Source organism: Crocodylus porosus, unplaced genomic scaffold, assembly GCF_001723895.1.
Source record: "Crocodylus porosus isolate Cpor-Errol unplaced genomic scaffold, CroPor_comp1, whole genome shotgun sequence".
NCBI lineage: Eukaryota > Metazoa > Chordata > Crocodylia > Crocodylidae > Crocodylus > Crocodylus porosus.
The window spans coordinates 76,637,758-76,648,810 of NW_017728947.1; the positions used below are offsets into that span (position 1 = coordinate 76,637,758).

At 49.7% G+C, this 11,053-nt stretch overlaps 1 protein-coding gene across 5 annotated transcripts in view; it reads left to right on the forward strand.

Annotated features, from left to right (window-relative positions):
• ESRRB (estrogen related receptor beta) overlaps positions 1-10,479 on the forward strand; it is a 156,440-nt gene extending 145,961 nt beyond the window's left edge. For all 5 annotated transcript variants that reach the window (XM_019552103.1, XM_019552108.1, XM_019552104.1 and 2 more), the window contains 2 exons: positions 1,213-1,482; positions 9,110-10,479. In XM_019552103.1, coding sequence (XP_019407648.1) covers positions 1,213-1,482; positions 9,110-9,354 — 515 coding nt within the window. In that variant the 3' untranslated portion in view covers positions 9,355-10,479. The remainder of the gene's footprint in view (positions 1-1,212; positions 1,483-9,109) is intronic.
• The last annotated feature ends 574 nt before the right edge of the window (positions 10,480-11,053 follow it).

Consider the following 11,053-nt stretch of genomic DNA (forward strand, 5'->3'; position numbering starts at 1 on the left):
GCACACCCACCAGCTCAGTGACTGGTGCCTCCTGGGTTGTGGGGGGGCACCTGGGGTCCTCCCATGACTGATCACCGAGTGGCCCCCCCACTTGCTCCCCAGCAGACCCAGAAGTGAACCAGAAGTACTTCTGGTTCCCCCCCACGCTCCTGTGAGACGCTCCATCCACCCCAGCATTGCAGCGTTCACAAGTCACACTGGTACCTCATAGTATGTAGAAAAAACATTTAAAGCTGTCTATGGCCGAATCAGTGATTCTCTGAATCAGCATTGAATCTTCAGATTCGGATTCAGCCAAATTGAATTGGGGACAGTGATCTGAATCAACTAATCAAATCACTGTCCCTGATTCGGGCCAAATTAAATCAAATAGGGTGACCCCACAGAAGCACACTCATGCATCCCTAGTGGTTGCTACATGTGAGCCTCCCCTCCCATTTAGCCCCCCCTCAGTGCCACTGCTATGCGCAGCCCCAGGAGGGGCATGTGCCCCTGTATTTGTGCAGGCTGCTGCTGTGGGCGGGGGCCGGAGCTGTGCTAGGCTCGTCCCAGCAGTGGGTGTTGGGCCACGCTGCACTCAGGCTGGGCAGCAGCAGCGCTGGGAGGGAGGTTGTGTGGGTGCTACAGCAAATTCTGGGGTGGCTACAGCCCTTCCTGTAGCCTTTCTTCCAGCACCACCACTGGCTGCCCCAAGTGCAGCCTGGCCCAGCCCCCTGCTAGGAAGAGCCTGGCACTGCCCTGGTCCCAGCCCACCATGCATGTAGATATGGGGGCATGTCCCCCATCCCCATGCTCTCCCAGGGTGCACACAGCAGTGGGAGCTGCTCCCCACTCTCCCTGTCGCACCCGCCAGATGAGCCGCTTGCAGCTCCATCTTGCAACCGACCCGCCCTGGCTGTGCAGCTCCTGCTCCAGCACTACTCCCTCCCTCACCGCAGGAAGAGCAGGGGGAAATGCACCAGCAGGCAGTGCTGTGGGAGGACGGGGAGCAAGGAATGGGGTGCATGTGCTACTGGTGGTGCATGAGCATTGGGCTGCCAGGGAGCAGAGGCAAGAGGAAAGTAAATCCCAGGCTGGAAACAGAAAAGTGGCAAGTGCTATCAGTATCGGATGTTGTGACAGTGGAGAAGGGGAATGAGTGGTTGGGTCTCAGGTGGCAGAGAGCCTTTGCAGCCCTTCCCAGTCTAACCCAGCTTGTCATTTCCCTGCCAGGTTTCTCTAATCTCTCCCTGGGGGACCAGATGAGCCTGCTGCAGAGCGCCTGGATGGAGATCCTCATCCTGGGCATTGTGTACCGCTCACTGCCCTACGAAGACAAGCTGGTCTACGCTGAGGATTACATCATGGATGAGGAGCACTCCCGCTTGACAGGGCTGCTAGAGCTGTACCTGGCCATCCTGCAGCTGGTGCGCCGGTACAAGAAACTCAAGGTGGAGAAGGAGGAGTTTGTCACACTCAAGGCTCTGGCCCTTGCCAACTCAGGTAAAGTCATGGCTGGAGAGGCCACCAAGGCCCAGAAGTGTTTGGCACTTGCCAGTGCTGAGTAAGTCATAATGCTAGGATGTCTTTGGGGAGTTTGGGTACATCTACACTACATATACCCTCAGTACATCGAGGGAGAGCTTCATCCCTCATCCACCTGCTTCTGCTGTCATGCACCAGACCCAGCAATGTGGTACTGAAGTCACTCCAGGGTTACCCCTACAGTCATCCTTGATCTCCCTGTATCTGATGCATCTGAGAGCAGCTGTGGGCATGTCCCTGAAAAAATGGGGGTTTGGCATGTGCAAGTGAAGCAAGCTTGGAATAAAGTCCCAGCAGTACTGGGGCTGTGGGGCAGATGCACCTCTGGGAACAAGGCAGTGGGACTGGAGGTGATGAGTTGGCTAGCACAAACAGATCTGTTATGGATCAGTTCTCCCTTGCTGTTTGCTACTTTTGCCCGGCTGACTTTTGGCTCAGGAAATGAGTTCCATACCCCATTACCTCTCAGAACAGGGCCTGGGATAAAGAGGGTGGAGTGTCTAGGAGTGGTGGAGTTGAGATAGGAAAGAGGAGACTGCTCACATGCTGACTCCCACCTCCATTCGGGCCCTGGGTTAGGGGGAGTCAGCTGCCTTTTGGAGACTGAAGAATGGTCTAGGGCAGTTTTCCCCACTACTGTGCTGGTTCCAGCCAGTCTCAGGTCAATGGGATAGGTTGGTTCTGGGGCTTGAGGAATGCTGATAGCTTTCTGAGTCTACTCGAAGGCCTAGTGTAAATCTGGCTTGGGGGTGTGATGACTGGTAAAGTCAAACTGAGGCACCACCAGGTTTTAAACCTCACAAAAGGTGTGGGGGGCTGAAGTTCAGTTCCATTTCTAGTAAAGAGTGACCCATTATCATTTGGCAGCTGTTCCCTGGCCAGCGTGAAATGAAGAGAGGGGTCTTGATCTCCTTCCCAGTAGGCACAAGCTCACATCACCAAAGCCATCACCACAATAGATGCCTGAATGGGTCTCAGAGACAGAACTCCTTAAGTGCAAAAAGGCAGCTGGAGACATCTTCAAGACAAGACATATGTGGCACTGGCAAAGATGAGGAAGAGGGAGCCACCCCACCCTGCCCCTGTTCAAACCACCATCTCCCAAGCTAGCACCTTTCACCAGTGCCAGTTCATGGTTTCATGGTAGTGTGGGGTCAGAAGGGATCTGAACAGATCATCTAGTTTGACCCCCTGCCACTGGCAGGAGCACATGCTGGGATCACATGACCCCAGACAGGTGTTCATCCAACCCCTTTTGAATTTTACCCAAGGTAGGAGCGAGGACCACTTCTCTAGGAAGTTGTTTCCAGATCCTAGCCATCCTAACAGTGAAATAGTGCCTCCTAATCTCTAACCTGAACCTATTCTCCAGCAGCTTCTGGCCACTGTTCCTCATCACCCCAGGTGCTGCTGGGGGGGAATAGGGCCCTTCCTATCTGCTGCTGATCTCCCCTAATGAGTTTGTAGGCAGCCACCAAATCCCCCCTCAGCAAGCGGAGGCTGAACAGGTTCAGGTTTCTCAGCCTCTTCTCACAGGGCCTGCCCTGTTGCCCTTCAACCAAGCGCGTGGCCCTCCTCTGAACCCTCTCAAGGCAGGCCACATCCTTCTTAAAGCGCGGTGCCCAGAACTGGACGCAGTACTCCATATTAGTTAAAATATTAATTTAAGAGATAGCAGCACTATTCAGAGCTAGAAGAATACCTGGGATGCTTCTGCGAGAGTTTGTCCCAAATAAAAGGGATCTGGGGAGCTATATTGGTACTGCACATGTAGCTAAGAAGGTCTCGCCTCACAAAGCAATCCAACCAGGAAAAGTCAGAACTGGAGATGAAGACTGCAAGGTGAGGAGCTTCCTGCCTCAGCCTAGTTTCATAGAGTTTAAGACCACAAAGGACCACTAGGGACAGACTTCAGTCCCATTTGGGCACCTGAGTGGGAGTTCTGTAGCTGTACAATGTAGCAGTTCTAGTCCCCTTACAGTGTGGATGTGGAAATATGTGTGCCTAAGTTATGCGAAAAGCCCTGCCAGGTGAAGATCCTCCCCTGTTCAGTTTGATAGCAAAGAGGTTAGGGCACTTGTTCTGGAAACTGGAAGTCTTCATTCAAGGCCCTTTGTCAGCCAGATGAAGTTTGAAACTGTACCTATGACTTTCCAGCCCAGGGTGCCAACCATCATGTCACAGACTGGGTACAGTCCAGACCATTCTTAAGAGCTCCTTTTGAAGCCGATCTACTGCTCTTTGCATTTAATAGTTATTAGATAAAATGAACAAGAAAAAATAAAGAAGCTTCTGCCCTGTTAGGAATAAGGGCTCAAGCTAGAACCCTAGACCTGTTCTCCACCAGGTAGTATCCATCTCAAGGAGCTACACACTCTCTGGCTTGTCTTTCTGCCTCCTGGCCCCACATATCTCCTTTTTTTGGTTGCCCAGAAAGCCAACTTTGAAAGGAGCACTGGAGAGTTAGCTGGACAATACTTGATCTGTGTCCTGGTGTCTAAAGCATGGTGCTAGAAAGTTAGAGAAATGCAGGTTCATGCCCCCTGGGCAAAGTGGGTTCTGAAACCTTAGGTCTCCAGGTTAAGTGCAGTAACTTGTCAGGCCAAAAAGGTATCTAGACTTGAAGACAGAAGGAGATGAACAGCACCTCCCTGCCCTTGCTAATTTATTCCACTAGTTAATTACCCTCTCAAAAATAGGTATAGGAGCCCTTACTAACAGAAATTTACCTGAATTTCTGTTGAACTGCTCATCTGTTTTGGTCCCTCTCTCCCTTCCAGGATTCTCTACTCCTTCATTTGTAAGCTGTTGCATGGATTCAAGATTACAATGCATGTTAATAGGTCTAGCTTACCAAGTGATCCAGATCAGACTCTGTTATGGCCCTGCCATGCCTTCACCATTAGTCACCACTCTCCCACTGCATCTCAGCCATATATCTTATTTGTAGTGATTTTTTTTTTAAATGTACTTGCCAGTCATTGAAAAATGTTGACCTATGTCAGGTCTACTACTGATCTCTGCAGAACCCCTATAGCACACCCCCAGTCAGTGATGTTTCCATTGACAGCTGCTTTGAGAGCTGTCAGTTAGCCAATTTAAATCAATGCATGTCCACTCTATTGATAGCCCCTGGTGCTAATTTTTAAAAATCAGAATGGCATGTAGGACTAAATCAAACATCTTGCAAAAGCTGAAGTTTATTGCACTGTTCCAATTATCTTTATCCACTGGTTTTGTAATCTCACCAAAGAATGAAATTAACTTTGTTTGGCAAGACAACACCTATAGCACCTAAAAACCATGATGATTGACATTAATTATATTTCCAACATTTAATTCTTAATAAAAGCCTGAATCAGCTTTTCCATTATTTTGTCCAGGCTTGCTATCAGGCTAGCCTGTCAATTAACTACCCCTTTTTCTGAAACCTGGCATATTCACACTTTTCCAGTCTTAAGACAGTTCCCTGGCATTTTAAAATTTCATTAAAAATTAACATCAGTAGGTAAAATCTCTTGGCCAATTCTTTTAGAACTCTCGGGGCAAGTTAGCTGACAACTGACATTAATATGGTTATCTATAGGAGATGTGTCCATCATCAGCCTCAGATGATAATGGACTGGAAAGTACTTCACCATCGTCATGTGGTACAAATAAGTCTATCATCACTTCCAAATATAGACAAGCAGCTAGTGAACTTGTGCCTTGTTACTGATGTTACCATCTCCATATAGTAATAGGTATGTACTCCCAGGGACTAGTCGTGTGTCCCCAGAACCTCCCGGAAACAGGACTTCTGTTGTGACTTTGAAAAACTGGGTCCACGCTAGTTGCCAGTCTCTCCTCCCTCACCCATTCCCATGGGGGTCACACAGCATCCTGCTACATCTGCTAAGGGACACAGAATACCTGCCACCATGTCAACATAGTCATGCTGTTTTGGCTTGGGAGAGAGATATGGGACTGTGTTTGTACAGCATCATGCCTGGGCTAATTAGCTTGGTCACTCTGCAGAGCTAAGTTGAGTACAATATTGTGGCCTGGTAAGGCTGCTACTCTTACCAAAATCAGTAGTGTAGTCTTCTTTCTGTTTTTGGAGCTGCCTGGACAACCCTGGGATTTGCTCCTGAGAAGTAGGTGGCTTTCCTTCTACAACTTCTAAATTTTCTTTTGTTCATAATGTATTTAAGAAACTCCTCCTTATTGTCCTTCGCCCTGCCTGCTATGGATTTTTCCCTGATGTCCTTCACTTACATTATTGATTTTCAGCACTTCACAACATCTGCTTTATATAAATCGCCATCTCTTCTCCCTGTCTCCATTTGTTATATATTGCTTTTTTATTTCTAATTACTGTCTTTGCTTCACCTCTGAACCAGGGTGAGCTTTTGGCCAAATGTGTCCTCTTTCTTAATTGTGGGACCGTGACTTTTTGCCCATCTAATAAACTCTTCTTGCAGAACCAGTCTCCAACCTACAAAGAAGGTCACTGGCTTATGAAGGGAACAGAGACCTGAGCAGTGATGGGGACAAAGTTACAGCCACAGTCCCCACACTAACAAACTGGCATACTAAAGGGTGAATATTGTAGGATAGCACCAGAAGCACCTCAAGAGAAATTACTTTAAGCAGGGACACACAGACACTTTGGTCTCTTAGTGCTACCTGAGTTCTTTACAGCAGTGACTTAGCACTTAATGTTACTTGGGGCTCCCCATGCTCACTGAGCCATGTCCTGTCTGAGGCACTATCAGGCAGTCCCTGGGCCAGGACACATTGGAGCTGACAATCTGTAATGGGAGTGGAAAGAAAGTGAAGAATGACAGAGACATTTGACAGTTAAAGTGGATGACTCTTGCAAGCTGCTGCATGGTTCTGCTCTGTGAATCACAGAAAGCAAGAAAAGGGTTGAAAAATGCTGGGCCAGATCTTGCTCTCAGCTAGCACTTGCAACCCCTTTGAATGTTTTGGGGTGGCCTGGCCCAGTTAGGAGCAGAACTCTGTCCACTTGATTGAAGTGAACTCTGTCCACTTCATAGTCCTGGTATTTTTTGCATAGGTGAATGCCCCCTTTTTCCTGTAATTAAAACTTCTCGTGATGCAGGCACCCTCAGAGGCTGGGTTAATGTTGCACAGTCAACTCCGAGTCTGGCATTTAGCCTGCATGTGCTTCCCAGCGTCGGTTGTCTTCTTTAATACATACCCAGGAAGTCCCCAATTTCCCACAGGTTATGGGCACACCAGTGCAAAAGATAACCAAGAACAGTGGGTTAGCTCTCACCTCGTCTGAGGAGCTAAGCATGGACAGAGCCATGCTGGGAAGTACTGTACATTCCCAGACCCGTAGCTGGTTGCCAACTCCTCCTGAATGTTGTGAAACATCAGAGAAGCACTTGGAAGAATGCAGGGGGTTTTGCTTGTACATCAAGAAGAGTCAAGACCATGATCTCCCAGCACTTTCATGTCCAGACTGCTGGCAGATCCTGAACCCCCAGTTACCACTTGGTGCTGTACTGAACAGGCTACACCAACAGGGATGGCATGACACTGGGCTGCATGCAGCAGCTGCCAGTTGGATAGCCCTGTGCTACAGTGTAAGCCATTACTACCCACTCCACCTGGACCTCTGAATTGGCCTAAGCCTTTGCCTTCAGGGCAACATGCTATATTCAACAGGGGCCATTACTTCCTGTCCCTAATCTTGTCCCTTTGCCATTTATTCTCTTTGTTCCCCTCCCCTGAAGACAGGACCACAGTGCTGAGGTGGTTTGAGCAGAGAGCCAGAGCGAGGGGTGAGCTATGCAGAAGTGTCTGTGATTGGGAAACACATGGAGCCCTGCTTATGGGGGATGTGATGGGTCAGCTCCCACTTAATACCTTGTGTCACATGGAAAAGGGGAGAGAAACAACAGGCCCTGCCTGCAGCTACGTTTTTGACAGGCTGGCTGTCCGTTATGCTCTGGCCATGATGCCAGGGTTTGTGGAAGTGAATTGCGACTTCCATGCCATAGCCTCCTGTGGGACATGGCCAGGCAGCCTCCCTCCACCTTGACACTTTGACAGCTGTAAAAATTCATAGCCATTGATTTTGTAATTAACAGTTTATCAATGCCATCGACACCAGCTCACTGATGGATTGCAAGGAAATTAATCCTGCAACGTTATTTTATTTTTTGCAGTCAGCTGCCGATTGAGAGCCCCAGTCAGCACAAAGGAGGCTGGGTATTATTTGGAGGGGGGGGGCAAGTAGGTTTGAGCTGGGTCTTTATTTCCCAGTTCTCTTTCTCTGTGTGTGAAGTTATTATGTGCCCTAAGGTCTCCTCCCCCTTGAAGTCAGGTGACAAGAGGCAAGCAGCACAAGGGACACTGCTAGCCTGTTTCTCTGATGCACTGGCAAGACCACTCTAAAGAGCAGAGTTACCCTGCCCCCTCCTGACGCATGGAAACATGACAAGGGGCCTTGTACTTCCAGTGCCATGCTGCAGCACGTGTGTCTTGGATCAGTCCAGGGCACCGAAGATGGGGGGAATTGTGATGCTGGGAGGCACATTCAAGGTGGTGGGTGGATATTAATGGGGATTTTTTTAAATAGGTAGACTTCTCCATTTCTTTTGGATTCACTGCACCAAGGCCGGAGTTTTTAATGATGGGTTTGATATACAGTGAGGGCCTCCAAGCAGTGGCAGGGAAGGGGGTAAAGAGAGGAGGGGCTCCTGACTCCAGGGAAGGGACAGACAAGATACTGCTGAACATCTGCCCTGGGCCAGCTCTTCCAATCTGACCCACTCCCACTGTGTTGCCACCTCTGTCTGTCAGCATGGCATCTCCTGGGGAATTAGGTATCTTAAATTCTTCCCAGGCCTCCCAGCCACTGCTCTCAGCTCTGGGCCAACAGTGGCTGTTTCACCAGCTGGCAACACTTGAGATGATATGAATGCCTCCTGAGCATTGTTTGTGGCAAACCATGAGGTTGGCCTATATAAAGCAAGGAAGGCCCTATTCAGAGCCTCCCCTGCTGAGAACCTGGTGGAGAAGTGGAAAATCATCCAAAAGATGAGCAGAAAACTTTCTGAGCAGCTTCTGCACACACACATATACCACACATGACATCCTGGGCATGACCTCTGAGCATGCACATCACCCACACCCTGCACAGCCACACAGCATGCAGCTAGCTCATAGGCGCTAAAGCTGCTCTTTATGCAAAATCACTCCTGAGTGCTAAGCACCAGCAGCACCCCCTTGCTGCTCTTGACTCTCCCCATTGGGGTTAGAGGGCAGTAGCCAAGTACCCAGCCCAGCCCCAAGCCAACCTCAGCTGCATGCACTTGTCAAAATGGCTGTGCACCCTATCTGCTGCCCTTTTGGAACCTGCTGTTCCCCTGAGTGGTGACTGGCACAAGGTTCAGCACTGGAGGCACGTGCTCATCCCTCACATATGTGACCTGAAGCTTTCCTACCAGTGAGGTGCTTTCCAGAAGCTGCAGTGCCAACCTACAATCTTAAATTCAAATGAAGGCCTTTCCCAGGCCATTAGCTGACTGGCTGTCTCTGCTCTCCTCCCCTCCCTCAACCTCCACAGATTCCATGCACATAGAGGACATGGAGGCAGTGCAGAAACTCCAGGACCTTCTCCATGAAGCCCTGCAGGACTACGAGCTGAGCCAGCGCAATGAGGAGCCACGGCGAGCAGGCAAGCTGCTGCTGACCTTGCCCCTCCTGCGGCAGACAGCCGCCAAGGCCGTGCAGCACTTCTACAGCATCAAACTGCAGGGCAAGGTCCCCATGCATAAACTCTTTTTAGAAATGCTAGAGGCAAAGGTCTGACAGCCCCAGTGCCAGCCCGCAGCGGCCGGGGAACAAACTAGAACCAGACACGGAGCAATCGAAAACAGCAGCAGCAGCCGCCACCGGCTTTTATCTCCAATCATTTATTATGGAAGAATTATTTAATGTCTCTGTCGGCTTGGCTGCAGAATCTCATGTACAGAGGGGGAAACTCTTTTAATCAGTCACCCATGTCTCTTTTTTTGTTTTCTCGGTGGGAAACACCAGAGCACGCTCTTGCACTTGCGGAGGAGGCCAGATGGAAGCAGCGATGCTCTCTGCACTATCCAGAGCCGCCTGCTCCTCAGTTCCCTCCACCAGCTCCAGAGGAGGAGTGAGGAGGGAATCTGGGAATGAGGAAGAGTAGAGACACTATAAGCTTTGCTGGTGTTGGGGGGGGCGGGGGGGCAGAGAGAGAGCACGAACAAGCAAGTGAGCGAGGGGCACCATGGGTCCTGCTGCTTGTCACCTTCTGCCAGCTGACAGGACCATGGGGCACGGGTTTCTTTAGAGAAGAGCATTATAGGACCTCTTCATCTCAAAATGTCTGCCTCCTGCACTCCTCTAGCTACACCTAACACTTGTACATAGAGGCCCCACTTCTTACTGGGAAAGTTGCTCCTAACCATGTAAGATATTCTGCAACCTTGTACAGTGTGTCATTCTGCCTGCCTGCTACCCACCCCCACACAGTCCCCACAGGCTAGTGAAGTGGCAGGACCTGTCCCGAGAAACAAGTCTCCGTCTACAGCGGGAACAAGCCTGACATTCTGCTTCAGTGCTGGCATCACCTGATAATCTCTGCATCGTCTCATATGTGGTGCTATTTAAACTCCTTCTGCACTTTTCACCCCATAGTGTCTCAAGTCTGCCTCAGCTCAGAAACTAACCCTCTGCCACTCACATAGGTGCTTGTGCTAGAGCATGTGGCAACTGGGCCCAAATACAAACATGCTTCACCCCTCAAAAAAAACCCCAAAACACACCTGGGCATGCCCTCCCCTTTCTTTGAACATGCGACATTTGCTTTCACACAACTCCAGGCTAGTGGAGACGAAGGGAACTGTTTGCCAGAGAAAGTAATCTCCATGCCTGGGAGCCTGCTGTTGGGCACCAAATAAAAAACCCCCCAAAACAAATGAGATGGAGGTGTTCAAACCTTAGCAACTACATCCCATCTACCATATCCCTTGCTCAGAATTCCCAAGTCACTGCATACTTCCCGATGTGGGGCCAGCTCCAACAGTTTATTCCTTTAATGAAATGTTGATTGGGAGGGATTATTCCCCACTTGTTTGCCATGTCTGGCCCTTGTCCATCAACTGGTTTAGGTAGGAACTATTGTAGCTGAAGTGGTTGTGGAGAAATGTGGGTGGCTAAGAATACTTGAGATGGCTAGTCAAGGACTTCCTTGTCTACATCTCTTGTTCAAAGCCTGCCTGAGTTAGTGATAGCAGAAAATCATCATCTGTTGGCTGTTCACGAGCGTGGGCAGGGAGTATTTCAAGTCAGGTCTACCCTAAAATCTAACTAGCACTAACTGCCCCCATTGCTGGCAGGCCCAGGAGAGATAGTATGAGCTGAGTGGGCATGGTCCCAAAAGAGGGGGAGAGCAGGCTGTGCATTAAGCTCACTCTCCACAGGAGCAGGTGTCACTGCCCAGGCCTCTTCACTCAGGATACAGTTACAGTTCATCTTG